The sequence below is a fragment of the Anopheles nili genome, chromosome 3 (genome assembly GCF_943737925.1).
Source record: "Anopheles nili chromosome 3, idAnoNiliSN_F5_01, whole genome shotgun sequence".
NCBI classification, from domain to species: domain Eukaryota; kingdom Metazoa; phylum Arthropoda; class Insecta; order Diptera; family Culicidae; genus Anopheles; species Anopheles nili.
The window spans coordinates 40,036,156-40,062,441 of record NC_071292.1 but is presented as its reverse complement, the minus strand read 5'-3'; the positions used below and the strand labels follow the sequence as shown (position 1 = coordinate 40,062,441).

General features: G+C 41.5%; 5 protein-coding genes across 5 annotated transcripts; 2 read left to right on the top strand and 3 right to left on the bottom strand.

Moving 5' to 3' along the window:
- The first annotated feature begins 3,181 nt into the window (after nucleotides 1-3,181).
- LOC128726203 (bolA-like protein 3) lies at nucleotides 3,182-3,957 on the top strand. The gene is made up of 3 exons (XM_053819997.1): nucleotides 3,182-3,227; nucleotides 3,426-3,515; nucleotides 3,672-3,957. Exons 1-3 carry the CDS (start codon nucleotides 3,183-3,185, stop codon nucleotides 3,852-3,854), a joined length of 318 nt encoding a protein of 105 aa, XP_053675972.1. The 5' UTR covers nucleotide 3,182; the 3' UTR covers nucleotides 3,855-3,957.
- Nucleotides 3,958-5,500: 1,543 nt separating this feature from the next.
- Nucleotides 5,501-6,514, top strand: LOC128724301 (protein Mo25-like). Its single transcript, XM_053818030.1, is given in 1 exon segment — nucleotides 5,501-6,514. A coding segment is annotated over 1 exon segment (1,014 nt).
- Nucleotides 6,515-9,218: 2,704 nt separating this feature from the next.
- LOC128727561 (cyclin-dependent kinase 12) lies at nucleotides 9,219-14,417 on the bottom strand. The gene is made up of 7 exons (XM_053821488.1): nucleotides 13,058-14,417; nucleotides 12,541-12,969; nucleotides 12,265-12,420; nucleotides 10,514-12,129; nucleotides 10,046-10,434; nucleotides 9,481-9,954; nucleotides 9,219-9,411 (listed from the first exon to the last, which is right to left on the bottom strand). The coding sequence occupies exons 1-7, from the start codon at nucleotides 14,304-14,306 to the stop codon at nucleotides 9,219-9,221; spliced, it is 4,506 nt and encodes a 1,501-aa protein (XP_053677463.1). The 5' UTR covers nucleotides 14,307-14,417.
- A 3,311-nt stretch (nucleotides 14,418-17,728) lies between these two features.
- Nucleotides 17,729-20,250, bottom strand: LOC128724300 (beta-1,4-N-acetylgalactosaminyltransferase bre-4). The gene is made up of 6 exons (XM_053818029.1): nucleotides 20,122-20,250; nucleotides 19,417-20,077; nucleotides 18,794-19,340; nucleotides 18,600-18,695; nucleotides 18,411-18,537; nucleotides 17,729-17,830 (listed from the first exon to the last, which is right to left on the bottom strand). Exons 1-6 carry the CDS (start codon nucleotides 20,248-20,250, stop codon nucleotides 17,729-17,731), a joined length of 1,662 nt encoding a protein of 553 aa, XP_053674004.1.
- Nucleotides 20,251-22,437: 2,187 nt separating this feature from the next.
- On the bottom strand, nucleotides 22,438-26,052 carry LOC128724298 (tubulin-specific chaperone D). Its single transcript, XM_053818028.1, has 3 exons — nucleotides 24,393-26,052; nucleotides 23,931-24,326; nucleotides 22,438-23,858 (listed from the first exon to the last, which is right to left on the bottom strand). The coding sequence occupies exons 1-3, from the start codon at nucleotides 26,050-26,052 to the stop codon at nucleotides 22,438-22,440; spliced, it is 3,477 nt and encodes a 1,158-aa protein (XP_053674003.1).
- Nucleotides 26,053-26,286: the final 234 nt, after the last annotated feature.

Here is a 26,286-nt window from a genome sequence, read left to right as displayed (position 1 = left end):
ACGAACAATATATAGCATAGCAAGAGTTTTTATCGGACGCCTTTCATGAACGGCAGTAAACATTGCTGCATAAGGCTTGTTGATAAGCGGAAAAGCGTTGAAATGAGCATTGAGCAAATGTAAGTTCTCCAATCATTTGTTTGAGTTGAAAAAAAAGTAACGTTCCTGCCAATCCTTGGCGTGCGTTTCAAATCATTGTTCGCTATCCAATGCGTGGCAATGGTCCAACTACTCGCCGGAACACCGAGAAAGCAGTCGATTATATTTACCATACTGTCATACAATCCACTAGCCGCGAATTTCATCATCATTCGCCTCTCTGGCCTCGCTACGCTACCCTCTCGACCTTTCGTACGTCTCTTACGGTGATTGGCACTGCCACAGGAAAAAGGCAAAATACGCCAGGCGTTGCACGCGGTAAGCCGCCGACTACTGACCCTTCTTTTTCTTGATCCTACGACTTCCTTCGCAGGCCACGACGACGGCGACCACCGCAGCGATGTAGAGAAGAGGCGTGTAAAAACAGAACGGAAGAAAAATAATAATAAAGCCGGCTGCCGGCACCGACACCGGGGGCCAAACACTACCTCCCAGGCCTGCCGGTCAGCCATCCGTACAAGGCCACCACCAACAGAGCGGCAGCAGCCAACGCGAGAAAAGTCGTTGGTTCGGAAAGAAAGAAGGGAAACTTCTGCGTCAGACGAGGCAACGAAGCAAAACCAACACATGATACGGCAGGCAAACCGATGCGTCAGTGTGCGTGCCCGCCAGTGGCGCGATCGCGATCGGGGTTATTTTGTTTTGGCCGTGGTCTGCATACGGAGAGAAAATGGGAATGCTTTGGTCGACAGACGATGGTGAGGGTGGGCAAGGAGATGGTGAGGTGGAGGGGGGGGCGTCTGGAAGCGGCCGGTTTTATGTAAACCAAGCTCCATAGCGCTCCGATGGAAGTGTGTGGCGCTGAGCAAACAGAATTGGGGCTGTGGGATCGTTGGAGATCGATGATCGCTCGTACCGGTGGAAGCCGGTCTGTGTATGTATACGAGCAGCCTAGCCAAGCCAAACCAAGTAAGGTAAAGCTTTCTCGAATGCCCCGCAACCTACGTGGACAATGTTCACACACTTGTTGTTGTTTGGGTTCTCTCCACAAGCATACCTTCATTTTCGAGCGCAACGGGCACCTTCTTCTCGCTAAATTCTACAAAACAAGATACGGTGGCGAGTCAGCACATTTGCTGTACTAGCGCAATGTGCTGCGGCTTTCAAAATTGAACCAAATGGGTTTGCTTCAGGTTAGCTGCTGGAGAGGTGATAATCAAGCAATTACACCATAAATAAAGAATTCCAGTTTCAAGTGACGAGAAGAATACATTAGAAAGTACTGTAAAACCATAAATTTTCCTCATGCATTTTCTCTCTCTCTCTATCTGTGTTTGTGTTTATCTTTCTTTCTCTCTCTGTCACACATTTACGTTCAACTGCTAAGCTACTGGTCACCCCCGATTCCAGCGGTTCCGTATTGTGCCGTTTTAAGACTAATTAACGATTGGTCTCAGTCTGCTTCTTTTCTTCAGTTTATGATGCGTGAAAGGTGAATGACGCGAGCACGCCAAGATTCGGCATCGAATGATGCAATTTTGCTGTGCTGGGCTCTCAAGAATAGGATCCGTTTTGGAGTTCCGGTTCGTTGAGTTAGAAATTATTACTTCCGAACAGTTGCTATTGATAATACAATAAATTATTTTAAGCGCGTTTTGAACAATATCACACGCATCAACAAGTTAATCATACAATGAGTCTGTATTTATGGGGCATCAGCATTTCCGATCCATACTATCAGCTCAACCAACATGAGCAAAACAAAATTGAAAAGAACGCCAGGCAAGCTTCCACGTGCAAACGAGTGGTTGCTTCTTCTTTTTTTCATTTACATTCTCCCAGCATCAGGAATGTCTAGAGATGCGAGTGGAAGAAAACACGAAAACCCAACCGTTGGGTCAAGCATTCTCATCCGGGGGGTCTTGTTCCCACATGTAGAGAAGTTGCAGACTTCTCGGAATTTCCTGTCTTCTCTACTCTTCTCTGTTCAACGGCGTCACGGGAATCATGTACGAACAAGTTTCTCCCGAGGATGGATATGTGATTCGAGAAGAGCTCTTGTAAATAGAGTGAAACCAACGAAAAATATCGTCTCATGAATACCGTCACATGGAAACCATACAATTGTATGCGAAGAATAAAAAACGTTGCATAGGTTTAGCGCAATATATTTAATTAAGAGCATTTTTGAATTTTTGTAGAAGGTTAAGGTAAAATGTACAAAAATGAAGAATTCACTCAAAGCAGTTAGCTGCTTGGTTGTCTATGTTTTATTGTTGATTTTTTTTAACGGAAGATGAGAAAAAGATATCTTTTTTCACTATGACAAGGCAAAAAGAAAATTGTGAAAAAAAAACATGAAATATTTGAATGAAATGAAACAATTATAGTTTTAAACCTAAATTTAGCTGCATTTGCAATGGTAATTAGCTTTTTTGTCTAGCATTTCACAACAGTATTCATTAAAGCCAGTTTAATACGTTCTAGTATGAATAGTCTCAAAACAAATACACAATTGTGCGCAAGTCGTTAGGGCATTATTTGAATGATTCGTTATACCTAATAGCAGCTAACGGCGAAACAGTATAAGCTGGCAGCACTTGTTTCAAATATTCACTAGCGCCATCTGTTGAGAAATAATTTGCACAAATATTGCACGTTTTTCGTTTCACTCTTTTTATTGTGAGCGCAAACTGTCAAAATGACCGAATGACCCAGCCTGATTCATGCTATAATATTCTTGTCACGAGCATATGTGTTTACAAGGAACGAAGGAGAACAGCCCCGAGACCGAAAAATAGGCAGTTATAAATTATACAAGCAATAAATCGACAACAGACACTATTATTATATACTTTGTTATATCTCTTGTATGTTGCATATATACTGTTAAACTTCTAATCAGTGTTGAAGAAGGACATAGGCTAGAACACCGGTTTGCCGACCACCGGAGATAGGAAAGCACAGATTTCATAACATATTAGTATTACAGTCTACCACGGAGCGCTGTCATTGTTTTATAACGTGTTATTCTTATAATATATAGTGCATTGAAGTAGGCCTAAGCCATTTGAAGTGTTAATATGAGTGGATTCATGCTTCGAAGTTATGGAAACCGGTATATATCTGTGAGTTGAAAAAATTGCAACAGCTCATAAATTTCATAAAAATGAAGCATAATATTCGAAACATAACTCTCACTTTCGGTTCTGTAAGATATTTTAACAAGTAGCATACCTTGATTAAGGATATAACTTGAAAAACCATAAACATTACCATCGTTAGTTTTAGTTGTTAAATTTATTTTTTCATCTATTGTTTTCCAGATATTGAGTCGAGTTTGGTCGGGAAATTCACAAACGATGAAAAATTCTGAAACAACATTGAGGAAAACTCTCGAGGCAAAATTTCCACAGGTAGGTTTCTTCAACAATGATGATAGTAATAATAAATGATAATACAACAATACTCTCTTGGCGTGTAAAACGGTCGATGATCGATTACCGTGCCAGATTATCTTATCTCATGCTAAGTACAATGACACTCAACAACGTTTTTTCTTTGATTGTCAGGCGAAGAGCATCGTAGTCAATGATATTTCTGGAGGTTGTGGTTCCATGTATGAAATATACGTTGAAACCAAAGAATTCAAAGGGCTTTCTACTGTTAAACAGCATAGGCTCATAACGGAAACTCTCAAATCGGAAATTAAAGATATGCATGGCCTCCGGATACACACATCAATTACAGAGTAGTTCATTGCACTCAGTACATATTTTGCTGATCCTGATGATCTTGTATCATGCTCAAAATGAAGATAGTTTTTAAGTATATAACAAATAGGACATTAACTGCGTAGAACACCAAATAAATTTCTTGAAATCTTACCTTTGCCGCAAAGTTTACTACGATTGGGAATAATCACTGTTTTCACTTGAATCGTATTGGTAAATGGAAACTGAAAAATAATCCAAACGAATAAAGATTTACAAACACAGCAATCTCAAACGATAGGTGGGATGTGAAGTGTTATTGGATCGCAGAACAAAATGACGAATGTTGTTTCGCACTGTGTTGAAGGAATAATGAAACTCAATATTGCGCTGTGATTGCTGACCGCACCAGCTTAGTTACCACTTATCTAAACGAAGCCACTCACACCGATTATCAGCATATGAATTGTAGCTTTTGGTTCATTATGCGCAAAAGGAACGATATGTAAGTAAACAATTTTTACTACTTGCGCCGTGTTTCTCAATCCACGCACACATACATGTATGCAACACAGTCGCACTTTCAGGACTCAGCTGTCAATGACGTTTATTTTCTTCAGTATAAGCTTGGCATTATATTTCCGTAGATATATGTTTATGATGTTGTATTAATTGCTCCATATATTCCGACGTTTAAATTACTAAACCGATATTTGAGCGTTTGAATATTCAGCGAAAATATTTGGATAACAATTTTTAAACTTTAGATGCTGAACAATAATCACAGTTGTATTTACACGTAAGTAACATAAATTGTAATATTATTTTCTTTTTTTCTCTTTTTCTGCTATTTCAATGGTATTTACTGAAATTATAAATTCTATCTGATTATGGTAATTTTAAGTGTATTAATTCTCATAAACTATGATCGAAAAATGTTTGTCAAGCTTTTTTAAATGAAACCGTTTAGGTGTTATTTGAACCACAATCTATTTTTGAACAAAATCTGAAAGTCCTTTAGTTCATCACACACACAGGATGATACTGGCAACATGCGGCAAGAAGTGTACAACAAAGATTGCTCTACAATTGTTAAACTGTATCTGTCAATTATTTGTGGCTACAAATGCCCTTATATTTTGGTTGAACGTAGAACAGTGAATATTGGAATACTAATTTAGGTTTAGATTACATGCCTTGAAACTATTTTAAAATTTTACACGTTGAATTGACCATTCGATTTGAGCTTAGTTCATTATTGCCTCGGCAGGCATAGTGTCTCGCGTTAACGCAACATGAAGTGAAATCAAAATTATTATAATAAAGTTATCAGGTACCGAAGTAGTCTGGGTTTATTTTGTTAGTCTGTTGGAGGGTAATGAGAAATTCTTAATCTCTGCCAAGCAGGTTATGCGCAATAAAAACGTAAAAACTAATTCTTCACATCAATTTTCAGAACAACTGCAGCACAAGTGCTTGGCGATAAATTGTATTGAGCCAGTGTTGAAGACTAGAAACGTTAGAACCCGAACAAAGAGAGCCTTCGAGTTGGCACTAGATCTTGCAATTATAGTAGACGAAGTTGTACAGGGTAATTAATCCAGTCAGCCCTCCATCGACATTCAGTGGTTGAGAAGGAAATAACATAGGAAAGGAAATATCATCGTAATTATCGGCCATTCCCCATTATGCCAATGTTCGGTAAGTCACAGAAAAGTTCTCAACAATTGGTAAAGAAGCTGCAGGAGGTGGTCAGCCTGTTGGAATGTGCTGACAAGAAGGCCGTAAAGGCGGCGGAAAAGGAAGTTACCAAACACTTGATACTCGTCAAGAACAAGTTGTACGGTACGTCCGATATTGAGCCGCCGACCAACATCGTTGTGTCTCAGCTGATCCACGAATTATATAGCACAAATCTGCTACTACTTTTGATACGGAACCTGAACCGCATTGGATTCGAGAGCAAGAAGGACGTGACAAAAATCTTTAACAATGTGCTCCCAAGGCAGATCGGTATCCGTTTGCCTACGGTGGAATATATCTGCGCGAATCCGGAAATTTTGGTCACATTAATGATCGGCTATGAGCAACATGAAATAGCTCTTAACTGCGGCTTTATGCTGCGCGAGTGCGCTCGGTACGAGGCGCTCGCCAAAATTATGCTCAACTGAGACGAATTTTTCAACTTTTTTCGTTACGTCGAAGTGTCAACGTTCGACATCGCTTCGGATGCTTTTTCAACCTTCAGGGAGTTGCTTACCCGTCACAAGATATTGTGTGCCGTGTTTCTCGAACAGAACTACGAAAAGATATTCATCCACTGCCAGGACCTGCTCAGCTCGAAAAATTATGTTACGAGACGGCAAAGTCTTAAGCTACTTGGCGAAATTCTATTCGATTCGCACAACTCGACGGTGCTGACGAATTACATCTCCAACCCGGAACACTTGAAACAGATAATGAACATATTGAAGGACAAATCAGCCAACATACAGTACGAGGCATTCCACGTATTTAAGTTGTTCATCGCTAACCCTGACAAGCCCAATCCGATACTCCACATACTGCTGCGTAACCAGGAGAAGCTGGTACATTTTTTGACGCGTTTTCTCGCCGATCGTCCAGATGCCGAGCAGTTCAATGACGAGAAGGCTTACTTGATCGACCAGATTAAGCAGTTGAGTTGGACTCCTAAACAATAGTGATATAATGCTATCGTTTCTTATATCATCATGTATTCAGTACGTAGAAGGCGTTGTTACAGTTGTCCTTTCGTATCAGTATCAGCGCAAGCTCTTAAGCCTTAAGTGTTATGGCATCTCGGATACCTAACCGTTTTTCTGTATATGACCACGATCACGTAAAGGACCGCGAAATCGATCCCTTGTTAAATATCACGTATGCATGTTTGCATGCTAAATCTTTTTTTGAAATGAATTTACGCATGAATATCAAATGATTTATGTTATACAAATGCATATAAGCTAGTAAGAGCTTCGTAGGATTCCGTCGAATTGTAATTTTTCTAGCTTTCGGGTGGATCATAAATGTTTCATTCAGTTGTTGTTTTTTTCGTAATCACCAAAACATGCATTGTGATTAATAAAAAATTCCCGTACGATCGCTATCCCCATCAAACTACGCTGCAATCTTACATGTGATAGCTTTCTGTCCAATGTCGATTCTATTTTCCTGTACTATTCTAGAGACGTGAGCTGATAGATTAAGAAAGATTTACCAGCCTTAGACATGGTCCAACTCCTAGACTTGCTCATTCATCATATGCACAGTTTTTTGTTATCATCCTAAACGAAGTATCTATCTTATCTTTGCTATCTGCGGTCCATTCCAAGACGACGTTTCTCCATGGTCCTCCACTGCCATTTGCCCCATTTTCGTGTGCTCCTTGGAGAGTGATGCTTGGACAATCTCACGTTGTCTATGGTAAATTAGATCCTGCTTCATTCCTGCATCCGATTCCTGACGACGCCGAGCCGTTGCAAATTGAACAGGACGAGTGTAGCATTTTAGTATCGCAGCGAAAAACTACAGACCGAACGTATAATCCTTCTGCATATCCGTTGTACCAATGAGAAGGACACACAGATGGATTAACTTACAACTATTTCCCTCACTGAAATTTTGTAGGCATTATTCCACAAGTTACCTGTGCAAACAGCAGATCCTCTAGCTGGTGCTCTGTACCCTGTCACCCAATTTGTATATGATGTCAAGATTCGGATTCTTCGATTCACTTAACAGAGGCGCAGGACTATTAGTAAATAAAGTTAGGATTATCTTACCAATTTGCATACCCAATGCATATATGTAACTTGAATGGTTTAATAATATACTTTTCTTGCCGATTGCACGAAATTTGTAATTGGCGTAGACGAAATCTTGGTAGGTAGGTGATTGCATTCATTCGGGCGTATGTGAGAACATGCGCATGCATACGACCACAAATTCATTTTTCGTGGTCATTACAATGATTCATTTCACAGTTCTCTCCGCACACTGTATTCACCCTGGGTGTTGCATTCAGTTTGCATGCAAGCGGCATGATCGTCGAAGTAATTCGTTCCTTCCGTACGCCAGAGGGGAGCCGTAAACCAATGAAACTCTTGTCATCAGCCTACACCAGGATCTGGATTGACTAAATAGCAGACGGTAAAACTATATATTTATAAACTGAAACTGTTCTGGATTTGTGTTTATTGGTTTTATCCTTCATCCGTTGTTCATATTGCGTTGATTTGAGGACCAGTTTTGTTTTCTGATAGCATAGGTCACCTACAGTTAGTAGATTATGCGAAAATAAAAGTGGCTAAACGCACCCACGGTTAGCCTGTGTTCGTCTGTTGATCGTTCGCATATTTAATTACAATATACTCCGAGTCTAGCCCGGAAGAGTAGGTTTGCTTATGCGCTGGTTGCATACCTTCTTAGTAGAAAGGCAAGGTCTTTTTTTCCAAATGTAGTATTTTTTAAACAAATTTACAGATCATGATATTCTATTACTGTACAATATAGGAAATATACTGCAAGTCTTAATTGGCTATGCGTACCGCCGTCCCTGTTACCCCGTTCATTCTATCTAACATTCAGATGATAGAATAAGATGCACAACCGTTCAAACGGCTTACATGCCATTGGCTCACTGTCTGAACAGTCGCCGCATTCTGTCGCTCCTATTATTGCTGATTTTTCCTCAATAATATACCCGCTAAAGGCGCTCAATGATCTATTTCATCCTAGAGTAATAGAACAGTGTCAATGACCAACGACAGTGCAAATTGCTGAGCTTTATCTTGCTTTGGAATTTCTTTACATCTCCTCCTTTAAGACACTTCCAGATTCTGGTGATTTGTTACGGTGCTGCTATTGAGTGTTGGCTTATTCATTATTCTCTATCTAACACTCTCGCATTTTACATATAGTATTTTGTAGATCGCACACAGTCCTTTTACTCGTACTGGCTACTTGCTTGTTCTCCGCTCCGCTTTTCGAACGAAAATCTCAATTTTTTCTCATAATATACACCTGAAAACATATGTTTGTGATTAAATCTCACGTAACATTTTTTCTCCCATTGGGTTCACACTTTTGCAGCAGGAAGTATCGTGAGGGATTTGATGCTATTCCTAACGTATTAAAATTATGCATCAAAAGCCGTACATTCAGGAAGAATGCAGCATAAAGAAAAAAATTCTCAATAACGCGATGGCTAGAGGTGTGTTTTAAAGTTCTATACAAACTAGCTGTACATGTACGTTAAGATATATCACTATTTTAACATGCACTCGCGCTAAAACCAGAATGTTGGAAACGAAAGCTAGCCAATCCACAGCGTCTGTGTACCAAAAACTAATTGGTACGATATGCACGGATCAGCAACACACATCTTTATAGCATATTAATACCGGTAGGACCGCCGGGCCCGGGTACAGTAATGCCATCTAATTTGATTGTGCTGCCTGATGGTTTGCCGGGAGGAAGATTCAACGCCGATTCTTGTTGCTCGCGAAGCTGACGCCGCCTCTTCTTGCTCCAAAGCTCGTGACAGTCCTGCCATGTCGGTAGCTGCGGCGGAGGTAATCTGAAAGAGAAACAGCTCGTATTAGCTCATACACGAGCGCATTTTGCATTTTGCGAACTGGATGCTCACTGGTCAGGTATAACGTTTCTCAGCCAGTTGGATTTGAGCGCATCTTCCGCGGTAATGCGTCGGTCTGGATCCAGCACCAACATGCTATCAAGCAGATCGAGCGATGGGGTAGGCATGAAAACGAAATCCTCTCGAAGCTTTCGACGGTACTGCTTCTTAGATTTGAGCGTATGGAACAGAGGGAGCTTGATGACGTTCGGCCAGACTGCCGGCGTTGGGGTGCCACAGAGACGCGAAATCATTTCTAGCTGGGCTGGTTCTTGGTTCGCTTGGAACAGTGGTTTCTTGAGAAACAGCTCGCCGAGGATGCATCCGCAGCTCCACACGTCAATTGCAGGACCGTAGCGTTCTTCGCCCAGGAGCAGCTCCGGGGGTCGGTACCATAGGGTGATCACTTTGTTCGTGTACGGTCGCTCACGATTATCCGCGTTGTACAATCGCGCCAGTCCAAAATCGGCAAGTTTCACCTCACCTCTGCAAGAGGAAGCAATGTGAGGATCGTTTCGTTTCTTCTTATGTCAGCACTGCACTGGAGCAGCGATGCGAGACACAATGGGACACTTACTTGTTATTCATAAGAATGTTGGAACATTTGATGTCACGATGCAGGAAGTTTTTCTTGTGGCAGTAGTTTAACCCGTCCAGCAGCTGGCGCATTATGCTAGCGTTATTCTGTTCGTTGAAATCAACCATCCCCGACTCGAGCAATCCCATCAGATCGTGATCCATGTATTCGAACACCAGATAAAAGGAGCCTTTATCTTTGCGAAATTCAAGAGCATCCTGCTTATCAGTAACAATTTCCCGCAAGTTGACAATGTTCTTGTGATTAAGTTGGCGAAGAATTTTTATTTCCCGCACCGCTGTTATCGGAAAGCCTTCCTTCTCATGCTCAAGGCGCACTTTTTTCAATGCCACCAGTTCGTTGGTCTGCTGGTCCTTGGCTTTGTATACCTGCGAACGCACCATCCACCAAAACAAGGAGAACAAATTAAACATCGAACTTGCTTGAGTGCTTCGCAATTGGGCTTACCTGGCCGTATGTTCCTTCGCCGATCTGTTCCAATACATCGAACACTTCGACGCATCGTTCACCCCAGTCCTTTCCTCCGGAAGCCGACATGGGCGCTGTCATGTTACGCGAATGGCGCCGGTTTAAAATCCTCGGGCGCGGCTGGGTTACCTTACTCTGTCCGCTGCTGGATTGTTGCGCAGATACCGTGGACACCGTTCCGGCGACCGCAGTTTTGTACCTGTTGTTTAAGCTAACGTTATTGTTGTTCATTGTGCCAGACTGCCCGGACGATGATGCCAGTTTTTGCGAGGAATCACGCTGGCTGGACAGTACAGGTGAGCCAATATCTTCATCGCCACTGAGATCTTCCGATCCGGGTACCATTGGCGGCATGGGTAAATTGAGTAAACCTTTCTTCATACCGCTTCCGGCCACCGACATGGCAGAGGCAGCAGTGGATGCGCCCGACGGAACCGCTGCCGGTGTAGACACGTTAGGTGTGGTTGGTTTGTGGCTTTCGGAGCGCTGTTTGTTGATACCGGCGGCGTTAGTGGCCACCGGAAGCGGAACGGCACCGGTCGTCGTTAGCGTGGGAATGGGCATTACTTTCATAGAACTCACAGCAGCGACGGGACTGATTGGTCCGGTTGGGCTGGGCGTTTGCGCGCCTTCTAGCTCGGCCACGTTAACACCCGGTGGCATTGGAAGATTTGTAAGACTTTTTGGCTTAGACAGAGCCGTTCCGCTGTTTACGTTATTGTTACTTTCCGCTGTATTTGCGGTCGACTGCATTGATTCAGTATTCGCTGCCACATGCAGCAGATCGGTACCAGAAGACGCTGAAGGGCACAGTGGATGATGCTGATGATGATGGGGTCCACTGTTCGTTATCACAGGTATTTGTGAATCTGAAACCAAACTGTTGCTGCCACCGTTGCTGTTGGCATTGACGTCGCAACAGTTTCGGCTCTGTCCGTCGGCAACGGAAGTCGTAGGCATTGCTGCAGTCCGTCCGTCAATTTGGTCCGAATGGGTGGAACATTCCGTTGAATCCGGCATTGGAATATCAGTTAAATTTGACATAGAATGTGACGGTTTGTCCTTGTAACCGTTTGCACCGGTACTATCCAACGTTACGGCCGATCCCGGCGCACCATCTGGTGCACCAGTTTCGTTTACCTCACCATCCAACGACGCAGAGCCACTGTTGTTAGTTGTTGCAGTTCCTTCCGGACCAGATGCATCGTTCTTTTTCTTGTTTTCAAGAATCTCTAGCAGCGTTTTATTGCGCTTGTGTTTGTCCTTAATGAGTTCCGCAAAGAAGCTAGTGTCGGTGATTTTCTTTTGCAGATCAAACTTTTTAGCTGAAGGCATTTGTGGTGACCTGGATCTGCTTCTAGAGTAGCGTTTGTTAGTAGCAGATGGTGGAGGCGATCGCCGGGGGCTTCGTGAGCGATGCTTCGAACGGGTTGAAGCATAGCTAGTACCACTAACGGTTCCTCCCCCACCGCGCTCCGGAGAAGGGCTATAATATCCTGCCTTCCGTAACGATCTCGTTCTGCTCGTTTGTGGTGGTGAAGGCGTCCGACGAACTCTTCGGCTGCTGCTTGGGCTTGGAGTTCTGCTACAAAATCAAACAAACAAACAAACCAAAACAAAAAAGATGAAAAATGTACACAAACAGCAAATTTATCAGTTACATTTTTCCTTTGAACCCGGACTATCATATTGAACAGTATAGTCCAATTCGTACCTAATGTTGTAGCGCTGCTTGTGGGGTTCGCCTACTCGTCGGTCGTCCCACTCTCGTTCGCGTTTGCTGTAACCACCACGGTTGTCTGTTTTCCGATAGTAGTCTTTCTCCGGTGGTGATCGATCCCTACGACGCTTCGTGGGTGGTGGAGTATGTGGTTTATGCCGACCATCTGTGACGATTGAATAGCGAGTTGTGTGATTAGTATTCATTTTCCAATTTTTGCCGGCATAAGCATGACTGCAATCTTTGCAGAATTCCACCTAAAACAAACAAAGAAAAAAAAGCTTACTTGGAGAAGGCGTTCGTCTAGCGCTATATCTTCGATCATTGGACTGGCTGCGGCGTCTGCTGTTTTCTCGATGACTGCTGCTTCGTCGGTGCCGTAGCGCTGGTGGTGGCGGACTATCCAGATCAATTGGACTAATGTGGTGCTGTTGCTGTGCCAGCGAACGATCATGGTAAGACGATAAATTTTTCTTATGATAACTAGTGACCGGTGGAGTGTGAGGTGAGGACGTGATGTATAATTTGCGACTGTTGCCGCTTACACCGGGCGCATTAGATGATCGATCTCGATCTCGATCCCGATCCCTTTCACGTTCACGATCCCGGTCGTTAGGACTGCGGCTTCTTGTAGTAATATCATGACTATCGTATGGACTGTTCAGCGAGTGTCGCGTAGAATGATGATGATGAAGATCTAACAACGGAGGAGTTCCTATAGAAATCAGCAAGATGGGAAACCAAATGCATTAAAAGGCATTCTCATGATACGGTTACTATTCTTACGAATGCTGCTACCATACCTGGTGAGACTGGAGTAAGGCTAGTGTCGTTGTGAACTGGAGTGTATGATTTGTTACCATCGCCGCCTGGTACACCATAAACGGGCGACTGTTTCAGTGGTGGAGTCATAGATTCCAATAGCGATCCTTCGCTTTCCGAGATCGTCTCAATGCTCGATATCGATCTAGTGCGTTGCTTCTTCTTTCGTTTCTTGGATTTTTTGTTTTTCTTGTGTTTTTTCTCTTTTTTGCTTTTCTTTAACCGCTTCCGGCTCGATAGCGAAAGTTCTTCATTATCATCGTCCAGCTCTTCGTCGTCATCTTCCTCTTCCTCGTCATTTTCTTCATTGTCGTCCTCATCATCCAGTTCTTCTGTGCCGGCACCTCCATTCCCCGCCAATCCTCCTCCGTCATCGTCGTCATCTTCGTGACGTAATGAGTCTTGTTCATCGTCCACACCTTTAAGACCGCTGTGCTTAGAGCGACGCTTCTGTCTGTGGTATTTTATCGATGAAGTATCGGATGAAATCGAGTTCATCCGTTTCGATCGACTGGATGAGCTGCTGATTGAAGATGCCGCGATGCCACCGCTCGTATCCACCATAGTTCCTCCTCTTCTGCTTGAGTCCCCCACATCTGGTAGAGATGGCGTGTTGCTGCGCGCGTCCATCTCTGAAACCTTCTGAGATTGTGGCGTCCGACTCCAGCGCTTGGAGCTAGATCGATGCGAATTTAAATTTTTCTCAGGATCGTCGACCAGAGGCTTTCGGTGTCGGTGATGGCGGTGGCGATGATGCAATTTACTTTCACTTTTTGATGTTCTTCCATCATCGTTATCGGACTCATCTCCACTGAAAAACGAACCCTCCGCTCCATTATTTACGGCAGCTCCGCTACCTTCAGCAGCGTCTGAGATGTCCGTTTCAATTTCGCCCGCTTCTGGAGCGGAAAAGTCGTCCGAGCTGACGTCTGAATACTCGACGCCGGATTTCGTACCGGACGATGCCGTTCTATTCGCGAGACTTCCTCGCATGTCTCCACTACTGTCGTCGTACGCATCGCCACTTTTGTGTGATCGCGGACGGCGTTTCGTCTCCTCGCTGAACGAAGCAGAAGATAGATCATCCACATCGGAGGTCGTGTTGCGCCGTTTTCTCTTAGATTTCTTGTTGCTTTTGCGAGAACGTTTCTTCAGGTGTTTCATTCGTCCACTGCTACTGCTGGCCCCAGCCGCACTGATAGCATGCTCCCGTTCCCGTTCTCGTTCCATCGGTCTGCTGCAATCGATGGTGATCCGGTTGAAAAGACTTGGCACTCCCAGGAGGCCGCGTATACCCCCGATATTACTACAGGACTGTTGACAAATCAACGGATTTAGGGATTGCTTCAACGCTCAATACTACTGTTTGCCACAGCTCAAACTGAGTTAAACTGAGAGCCAGCAGTCGGATACCGCAGGAGGGGCAGAATATAAGTCCAAAGTAAAGCTACTCAAGTCCAGGATTTTCCTACAATGAAAAGAAAAAAGGCTATTTTAACCAGAGGTCCATTGGAAACGTAGTAATAAACAACACACATATGCAAAATAATTCACCGGCACAGGATGTTTTCCGGCAGTTCCAGGTATTATCCTTCCATTTGTGCCCATGACGTGTAAGTTTTTCTCACCTCATGCATCAATCCAGGTAAGGACGTTTGTCATACGAGACATACGAAATGCGGAGAAGCGAGACTTAACCACGCGGAACATGCAACGCAGTTGTGGAACCTAAGATTTCTACGAATATTCGTACTATGCAAGCCTGTTCGACGGATCACACCTTACAGGTTAATTCTTGCATCGCCGCACTGCATAGAGTTCGGTCTTCGTTATAGTTGTTTTTGCGGCGCTAATGCTAGTGGCGGTTTTTTGGCTAGACGGCTGATACGGTGGACAAATGCATGTATATCGACACCCACCGTTACATTCAGCCAACCGGGCGCAGGTTGATTGTCCCAACTCAAACGACACGGTACATTCGGTACATTACCGCGGCCATTTACGCCAACTCGATAGACTATAATACACGCCGCCTCATATCAAAGTAACAAACGCTTTCGTTGGCACAGGATAATTTGAGCATACACCAAGTGTCGACAACACTGCGGCTGGAAGCTTCTCTGCTCCCGAATCAACAAGCCCGATGCGTCGAACCACTGGGGAGCCGTGTACATTCGACGGGTTGCTGTTTCTACTACGTAACTTTCGTCGCACTACGATCACTTTGTCCGATTCTAATAACTCACTCGCGGCACATATTTAATGTAAACCCACCTAATAGAAACGACGGTGAAAATCGAAATTCGAGATTCTTTTTTCCTGCAGCGGGACAGACGGTGGCGGAGTCTCAATTTTTACTATGCGACTGTGTGTTTGTGTGTGTGTGTGCCCGTGATAATACGTCCCAATGAAAAATGTTCCTTCAAGAGTACTTGTGGTACAGTTTTTAGCTAATATTCATTAAGCTGGAGTCGCTTTTTCGCTATCAGCCCAATTGGCATACAGTGTACCAACGTTTAAGGATAACGATGGACAAAAAATCAAGTGTGAGATGAAAAGCTCGAAAACTTTTCATCAGTCCAAAAACTCAAGAGCAACGGAGAAAACGAGGGCATTCCGTCCGTGATCAATTTCGATATACGTCAGGTTGGGCAACCAAGAGTCATTTGACAATGAGTCACTTTTTTACTGTTGTAGGTCTATCGAAAAGGTAAGAACAATCTTTAGTATGAGAGTAGTAGTATCAAAAACGTACCTATTTTGAGGTTTATTTATTAATGTTTGATAATATTATGACTTTGATTCGAACAATAATTTTTTAGTATGGGTAAAAAATCATTTGAATGCTAGTTTGGTGTAAAAACGTTTTACAACTTTCTTCGTAACCTTTCGTTGTCTGGAACGTTACTTTTCTGTAAATCTGGACTGAGCATATTGTGTTAATCGCGATAAAATTTAATTTTTTGTAAATTATATTGTAAAAACCTATTCATTAAATGTCATGTTCATTATCACTCACGGTCCAACCTTGTTTACTTTGTGGTTAACAATCCTTCGGCCTCCAACGCTGCTTCCTTTAGATGATTTAGGAAAAAATTAAATCTTTTAGTATTTAAAAAATGGACGAGTTCATTATCCTTTTAAAACAGAAAATATGTGCCATATGGCACGCATCCTTGGCAATGTCCAATAAATTGAATATTCCAATAGTCTAGTTGCCATGTTGGATGTAGCATTATGACAAGCGGAGTATAGATCTATACATAAACATAAACACACACTCGCGCATACACTATGTTGACCGCTAGAGCAACAACCGCCCTACGAACCTTACGCTATTGAAGTCATTCGTTTTTTAAATGTTTTAAGGATATTGACTATCAAAATTATTTACTAATGAACGTTCTTAATGATATCCACAAATAAAATGGCATCAGCAAATGATATAATGGAACCAAATTTCAAAAATGTTTTTTGTACAGCAAGTAGTAGTAGATTCGGAAATGCAGACAAATGATAATAGAATAAAATGCCGGTAATGGTGTATTGTTACCGTTTATTGCGATTTTAATTATTTTCACGTGATTAAGAGGAGCTTTAACATACTAAGATTTCTACATTGGTTTTGTTGTGTGCGTTTTTAAATAACTGGAGATTATAATGTTCAAGATATTTTCAGTTGGCTTACTTTTGAAGTAATAAACTCGAAGGACTATTTGATTAGGTTTGTGTTTTCTATACTAAAAGCATGTTTTCGAACCCATCCAATATTTTCATAAATAATACCGAGACGTTTATCGATGTACATTTGTCTTTTTGGTCACTAATGTGAGAATCATGGAAAATTCAAAATATCATACACATTGTCCGATACACAAATGAAGAGGCTTGACTAATATCACGTACGTCGCTCAACTTATAGCATAAGGGATAACACTAACGTAATATAACATTTAAGCATCTTATCTCTCATGAGTGATGCTTATTTCGGGAGCGATATTAGTAAAATGAAACTTTGCTAGGAAATCAATCCTAGTGTTTGTTTCTCGCTGACACTATCTTCTTGACAACAGTTCTCATTAAATTTAAATAGTGATTGCGTGTCTTTTCTCATAATTTACCGGCTTTTCATAACCAGCGTTAATGTTTGATCGTCCCAAATTAATTTAATTCTTCGCATCTGTGCTCCGTTAAGATTAGTTAATTTTTTGAGCCGGACGGAACTAACAAATAGTTGTTTGTGCCCTTTTGACGGCCTACGCTTAAGTTTGAACGAATTTTATTCAGATGTTCCATTTCGCGCAAACATTAGTAAGTAAAGCTCCGTTGGTTTTTATTGTTATTTGTTGCGTTCGTTTGCGTATCAACTATTATTACCTTAATTATCTTGGATTTTTGTTTTGTTTTGTTGAATGGAATATACTATGAATGGAAATTTTCTGCTGCATTAAATTATACAAATATATTTGCGTTGTAGAGTTATACAAAACAATTGTAAAATCTGTCTAAATCTAGAAGACTACTTGAAATCAGATCTACGGTTCACTTCCGTTAAACGATATTTTATCTAATATCAAACAGTTCACATTTCGTGGAGATTTCTTGCCATTTGATTAAGTTAATTAACACAGATGAGTGATTAAAATTTGCGCTCATTTGCTATCACCACAGTTAAGTTGGGGTAATGTTGAGGGTAGAAACAGTATTACTGGTTTGCAAAATTCATTCGCTTTGACGAGCGCGGAAAGCATATGCTACCAGAATAAGAGGTATATAAATACATTTCGGCAAAAATCCGTTACTAGGCTTTAGCATGTAACATCGTGATTGGTATCGTAAAGGTGAAACACAAAGATACACCTTACTTGTTTGTCTTTCATCTACCGATGGAGAAAGATAGGATGAGCAGGACTCTGGGAATCCATACCAACAGCTGTCCCTTTTGATGGTGTGCATGTGAAGCACATTCACGAATCATTGGATGGAAAAACGTTTCTTCATCTAATACAGATGCGATATTGCAACTGGTTGTAAACAAATGAATGTTTCTTTATGAACACAGGCAACATACGTTAAGGTTTACTCACGCTGTAAAACCATCTAAACCCAATATTCGGCGTTTGTTTGATTAGTGCGAATGCATATCATCTGGTTCGTTTTAGCCTAGCCAATCCGCTAGAAACGACAATCATCAGCTACCCTGTAATTAAATATCCAACGTATGTTTATATAAGTAAATCATAGGATATAAATTTGCAGATGGTACTTATAAAAGTGGTTAATCTATACGGGCATCAAATATAAAAAAGTATATGTATTTATTATATGACTTACATCTGGAGTTATATCCGCGTGAATCCAGGTGTATAGTGGTTTTCGAATTAAATTCACTAGTTGGTAGTGTAACGAGTTCAGTCCATCACTATCGAACCGTTTTGCTCCATTTACTAGTTTTTCATATCTAAACGTGCAAAGGAGATGTTGGTATTGAATTTTTTTTTAAATTTAACATATCTAACTTACCGCTTAGGATTGGCCTTTTCTTTTTTGTGATTTAACATCGTGTAACGAGCTATGTTGATAGGATAGCGTGCTATATGAAATCCCTCGTGTTTCAACCTAAAAAGATGCAGGAAAGAGAAAATAAATCAGTATTAAGTGTATAACCATTGAAATGAATGGAAACATGCATGCAAATGAATGGATTTTTAGCATACCTGTTCGACATGTCATCATCCTCTCCTCCCCAACCCCAGAAAGAGTTGGAAAAACCGTTCACCATTCTAAACTGTTTCTCGGTCATAGCGGAAACACCACCAAAAATTGTGCTATACGGCAGCTTAAACCCAAAAGTATCGACAGCAACAGACATGTGGCGAGGTTGGTCCGGACAGGTGTAGAGATTACGATCGTCCATTGGCAATAGGTCGATGTCGTGAAATACCATGCATTCCCAGTTCTTCTGTTTCATCGCCTCGACGAAACCGATGTTCATCAATGCGGCCCGATTGAACGAGGATCCAGCAGTCTGTTCCACTATGTAAATACCATATTCGAGCTGCTGCTTCATCAACAACGAATGTATGTTCTTCAGGAAAATTGGCAGGTGCTGTTCCCGTGCGCGGTATGGTACGATGATGGCGACTCGATTCCGTGCGGTACAGTCTGGTGGCACGTACTGGCCTCCTGGTTGGAGCTTATGGGCAAATCGTTTCTCCACCGTGGTGAGCGGCTCAAACGCTATGTCCACATCTATTGGTCCATCTAAAGCGAGAAATGAACGTTACGTCGTACTGCAAAATTCGTTTTGCTAGAATGATAGAAAAGTACAGCAACTTGCCTAGGTTTGGAGGAATCGGAGGACAGCTATTTATCGTGAACTTGTCCAGCAAACTATCTAGTCCACTTGTCGCCGAAAATTGATTAGCAGTGTTTTGCGAATCATCATCCCGACCGCTATTAGCATCACCTATCCGGGGTGAGGCATTTATCCGAACATCCAATTTAAGGGACGATATTGCTGGTAAGTTGCCGATATTGTTAACTGATTCGATTGACGATTTATTGTTGCCTATATTTTCAATATAAGGTGACCCACCGTTGACCCCGCTATCCTTGACTACGCTATCATTAAAATTACTGTTTGAATCATGCTTAGAAGGTATAACACGAGAGGAGTTACTGTTTATCTTATTACTGTTTGTGTCGATTTCAGACGACGTAGCGGTGCGCTTGGTTGGTTCAGTATCAACCTTTTGTATCACATTTTGATTTTTCAAATTATTGAGCCGTAAGTTTACAGCTTGCGAACCCCCTAGCGATTGATTTTGTTGTGCATTATCGACAGTGGTGTCGTTTACTTGTTGGTTATTGGCGTACTGCGGAATTGTGCTCACTTTTTCATCGTTATCTAGCATTGAGTGTTCGATAGGAGCGGAACTTTTCTCCACACTTGCATGCGTTCGCTTCGGCCATTGCGTTGCACTAATTGGAAGATTAATCTTTAGCATTACGATCAGAACACATGTTTTCAACATGAAATTACGTACCTTGATTTTAGGCCTGCATATCCGTTGGAGCTGTCTAGTTTAGAATTGAACAGGTGGTGCACCAGGATAAATAGAAAACAAGCTCCCAAAGCTGCCTTGGCAAGCGTGCGGTTACAGAACGCCATGGGTCCATTTATGGAAGAATGTCGGTTGTAGCGGCCTCCCACATGAATCACGTGTCTGTGGATACATAAAATGATAATGCATTTTTGAATAAATCGTGAAAATTATATGTTGGTGCATCAAATATATGCTTTCCAAATAATCTTATGAAAAGCAATTGTTGAATAATCTCGAAATAATACTTCCTTTGTCAATTTTTGTAACATGTAAAGGAAATAATAAAACTTGCAGAAACAAAATTTTTTATAAAAATCCAATGGATTTTTCATAATATAAGTGAATATAATTTGCCGATCGACTAAAGTTTTGCACCGAACGTGAAGTCTTTAATGTTGTACATTTCAATCAACTCCACGAATATTATGCGCGCTACTTCAATGTTTGAAGGCTGATTTCTTATTCCACACACGTAGTTAGAAAGTGAATGAAGAAATTCTTTTGGGACAATCGCTGCTATTGCAACGTGAAGCTATCATATCTTCACATCACAAAAAGTGGGATGTATTGCAATAAAGCAAATGTGAATGTAAAATAGTATCTTTAAATGTGCTGCAAAAACTAACGTTACATGTTTCAAATGTCTTATCCATCGATAGATCATCCCATCGATCGGAACATGAATGATATGTTTTTCCCCAATCTACACTTAAAAGCATTTGTTTTAATTTTGCTAGCAGCAGGCTATTAGTATACAGTTTTTGAAATAGTGAGTCTCCGTCGCTAACCGTGGTATGATATGGAAATTGTCATTTTTTAAATTATCTCTACTGCATTTGATTGTTCTATGCACGAATCATTAGATAAACATGCAGATGTCTTTTAAATTGGAAGATTTAGGAATGATAAACCCAATTTTGTTTTCTTATACGACACTCTCAGTGACGTACAAGAACAATGTCCCAAAATACCATCAGCATTAAAATACGTTCTTACTTTAGCAACACATTTCATTTGGTTAGATTTAGTTGGGATGAGATGCTGAAACAACTTCGTTTTATAAACATTCAAACTAATCGAGTGTGAGTTACGGTGAATATCTCTTAATTTTTTTTACGAATTGTATATGCTACTTACTCGTAAATTTGTGAGCGCTAACAACACTTTTCCTGTTTTCTGAGCATTGAGGAGGACTATATCTGGAAGAGATCTTCGGAGTTGAGATTACAAATAATTCATCCCACAGCCAGCTAGTAATATAGCGCTGTGGTTCAAGGACCGGCTGTAGCAGACCACATGCTATGATTTTATGTAATTTGGCCTGATTCGTCAAAGGCTTGTTTTGCTTGGTACTTCACTGTTTCTTTTTTTCTTATCTTTTCACTAGGGGTTATGCCACGATATAATAAGAGATTCAATATATTTATACCACTTCCGCCACGCTACGTGAACCCGGCGTACACCGAAGATCTTACTCCAACATTGAAAATGAGTACTTCTGACCGCTTTCACTTAAAATTATAAACTTAAACTTTTATTACATGCTGCCGCAATGAGATTCGTCCATGTTATGACGGTCATATGGTAAACAGTACCATTCGGCCCCGTATAGTGTAGTTGCTCGAATACTTCAGTCAGTATGAGGATTTTTCGTTGAAATATAACAAGCCTTTGGAGATTTGTTAATACAATCGTTGAAGATTTTCTTTAAAATACTGAAATGAATCATGCAGTGAAATAAATATTGATTATATTTCATTATGTTCTCTGATATTTTCTTTGCAAATCATCAAAAAAGCAAACCTTAAACATTAACCGTTAGAAATTGAATTTTAATTTTTTTAAATACATTACTTGAACAAGGTATCTCTCATCTTTGTGTTGTTGTATTTAAAATATGACTTTGAAACGATTGTGTTGCGTTCGTGCTGAGTAAAGTTTGAATCAATTCTTACTTAAGCATATTGCTAGCCGTATAGCACAATTTCTTTGAGTATCAGTATTACCAGAATAAACAGAAGGTAGTTAATGAGGATATGTATTGAGATAAAATGTTTGACCTAACGGTTCAACAAGTCATGCTTAATCCATATTTCTTTGAATACTATTATTTCACAGAAATAAAACACGAATATTTTATGTTAATGAGGCATGTATTTTGAGTCAGCCTAAAAATGACAAAAATGTGTTGTTATCAGTACCAAGCGAAATGGATTTATTGCATTAGTTATTATTGCAGTACAAGTGAAAAATTATTGTTTCATCTTCGTAATTGGAGGTTTGATATTCATTAGTGTGCATAATTTGTTGCGAATTTGCCGTGCCTCTTCCAGTTCACCATCCCATTTTTCCTCACTTAAACAGACGAGCACCTCGTCTAGATTTTCTTCTGGGATAGATGTTTGATCTCCGTACACGAGCAATGTTTCGTACATTCTTAGGGCAGTTTCACGACGAATGTTTACGCATAACATACCAAGATACACCACGAGCTTACTAAGCACCCGTTTGCATATTTTGGGAGCTAACATTAACGCACAATAGACGGGTATTGATTCGATGTGTTTTTTAGTTTGTGTTATCAGAGCATTGACCAGGTTAAAAATGGGTTCAGCAAAATCTACAGATCCGCCCTCAGAACGCAACAATATTTTAGCGTTAACGGAAGAGTTTAGCAATTTAGAGAGGAATTGGCACGTGGACGAACTGAACAGTGGATCCTTGGTCGTTTTTTCTTGCAGTATCTTCAGCACTACTGCACCAAAACCATCGATGAATGTCTGGTGAGTTTTCAGATAATCGTTTAGCAATTTGGACGCACAAGTATGAAGTGATTCAGTTGGAGCACCTACGCTCATTATCAGCCCAGCTGATACGGCTTCCGTATACGTTTGCACGCCAAGGAGTTCAATGAACATTGGGAATGTGTGATGTGGAAAAAGCCACAAAATGTCGGAAGTATCACGAGGAAATATGTTGTGCAATTGCTCTCTGTGGTCCACGTGTGGAATCTGCGGTTCGTGATAGATAAGCGCGGTAAATGCTTTCCCTGCAACAGCCCGTATTTTATCAATGCGTTCGACGGACTGCTTTGAAATGGCTACCAGTGCTTGTTGGACATGTTGAGGTGTAATTAACGAGCTCGGACATTTTGTAAGAAAAGCGTAAAGCGCATTAATGCCAGCCTCGCGCACCCATGACCCGATATCTCCACGGTTGTCAAGCGCGTATTCCTCCAAAGCGCGAAGGTAGCATTTAAAGACAGGTCCGCAAAGTATCTCACTAAATTTAGACGAATGTGCAAAACCAACCGTTTCTACGATGCTCATCAGCGCACGGATACAATCCCGCCGCAGTTCCGAGTGGTTGTATCCTATTGCAAACATTTCTGGTACGATCGTTTTCTCATCGATCACATTGACGATTTCGCGTAAACGTAGCTCCAGCATGAACAATGGCAAAGCACCGAGCGAGGACACAATTCCCTGCGCTTTATGTTCAATCTGCGTATCGCGCATTTCTCGTATGTAGTTGTCGATCAAACTGCTTAAATAGTCTATTGATTCGGTTTTATAGTATGCGTCACAAAACTTTGAAAACGCGAGTGTCGCTTGCTCTCTGGTAGTTGATTTTTCATCGACGATACTTTCGTCAAGCAAAATTTGCCAGGATTCTAGAAATAACGGAGAGAACGGGGATCGTTGGTAGTTTCATCAAATGATGCTTTTGTAAATTTTTAAATTACCTATATCGTCCCGTTGGGAAATCGGTAATAATGCATCGCTGCAGTTTCGAATAAAGCTGGCGCAACCATGTTTCATATACGTCCCGCTCATTCCTTTGAATTGGCCGCGTTGTCGATATTTGCCAATCAATTGGCCTGCCAGACTGCTGATATTATCATTCAAGAAGGACTTATCATCTTCATCAAGCTTTTTTAAGGCATTAATTATTTCTCCCAAAGCTAGCACGGCACCATGGCGTGTGTTGAGTTCCGTTGATTCTGCCAACTGAAACAATTGCGGAACGATCGAGTCACGCATATAACAGGGGGCATGTTTGGTAAGATTGCTCAGCGCCTGAGCAGATAGCTCCCTTATATTCGTGTCCCAGTGATTGATTTTGCGGGAAACTAGATGGTCTGAAATTCAGCAAGAGATTTGTAAAATAGTATGGTATCGTTGATCTGTTTCAAACGATTGCTCACCTATTAAAGTACACTTATATTCGTCAAACTTAGCTATGCTTTCGCTTATGTGCAGAAAAGCATTACTTCGCACAGCAACAGAGAAAAAATCGGCCGTTGTAAGAATATCTATTCCATGTGGAAAATTTCCTAGCCGTCCAACCGCCTCCTGGAATGCAGCTGAGGCGGCTCGTCTACAATTAATTTCTCGATCAAATACGGCTGTCACAAGAAGAGCCGAAGCGATGTGTTCAATAAACGGTTGCAGTACTGTTGGATGGTAGGCTCGGGCAAATGCCCAACACATGTAGCATGCAGCATCGCGAATATTTTGCCCCACGTTGCGATATCCTTGTATTTCATCGTACACCAAAGCTTGCAATAGCAAGGGAATAATTTCAGACAAGCGCGACGGTAGCAATAATCCACGTTTGGCTAGCTCGGCCAATGCTAAACATGCACCATGCCAAGCATCATCCGGCTCTAGGGGGTTGAGAAGCTCAATAACCGATGATACCACTTCATCGCCCAACAGTTTCGGTAAACGGTTCGTTATTCTTCCGATACCCTTCGCTGACGACCAACGGACAATGGTTGAGTTTCCTTTCAACCCCAGTAAAAGTCGTTCGATGATTTCCTCAATATCTGCTGGCACTTCCTCGTCTTCAACATCGTCTTCTTCCTCGGTGCATTCCGAGAGGGACTCAGATTGTTGCGCTTCCTTCAACGAGCTAAGAGTAACTGTCTTTTGAACGTTGGCTAGTAACGAGCGCGCTCCTCGCTGATATCGCCACTTTGCAATTTTGGGAGGTAACATCACTAGCCCGATGCGTTGGCAAATTTTAATGCATCCCTTGTAGATTGTGAAATCTTTGGATATTGTATCGTAATCCAAATGCAACACCCAATCGGCGAGCTGGCTCACGAGCGGCTGTAGATCTTCTCGCTTGCCGTGTTTGAGAATGCAAGCAATCGCAGTAAGTGGACCGATTTTTGTATCCACTACATATTGGTCGTTAGCGGTCATTGCCCATTCGAAAAACTGTTCTAGGTACACCGTTTTCACATCGTTTCGTATGACAAATCGTGCCACCAAAAAGGCCGCTACCGGAGTACAGCTGTCATTTTTTAGGCAATTTACTTTGCAAACCTCGTTGATACGGTTCATTGTCGACGGACAGTCTGGATTAGACGTGTCTAACCGGCTTAAATCGAACGGATTCAATACCAGCAGAGATAACCATAGCAGGCCAATGTAACGGGTTTCCCAATTTTTCCAATCGTCCAAATTTTGTTGCTCTACGAGGTTCAATACGAACGGTAAATGGCGCACCTCGTGCGGTAAGTTCTTTACAAATGCTTTATACGTTCGCACCTTGGAAATCTGATACAAATACTTCGATGCACGATGTTTTATGACGATTCCTACATCAGCATCTTGCAGATATGGAATGATTTTGTTGACTATTTCTTCGAGGCTTCGATCCAACAAGTGTGGTTGCTCCTGATATTTGGAGAATATTTCCGAATACTCTTCGTAGGCATGTTCGTAGTCGCCCTCCGTGACGGATTCGTCTTGCAGTTCATCAATCAATTTAAATACTCGTAGTTTGTCGTTCTCTTGAAATGCTTCCAACACATTTTGTGGTCCATCATCTGCGGTGTATTGATCGGGTGCCATTTCTACGATGTTTTTAGTATAATTTTTAATCTCACTGTATATAATTCACCAACTTTCGACCAGCTGCGGTGCGCCGCTCTGTTTATTGTGTACTTTTGCTTCTTTTTTTCTTCAACAACTTGAATGTCATTGGGAAGTATTCGATTGTCATAACAAACATAAACGAACTTCTTGAAAATTTTTCTTTAGGATAAAAGGACTTGCTTTTATTGGTACGACTATATACAATGGAAT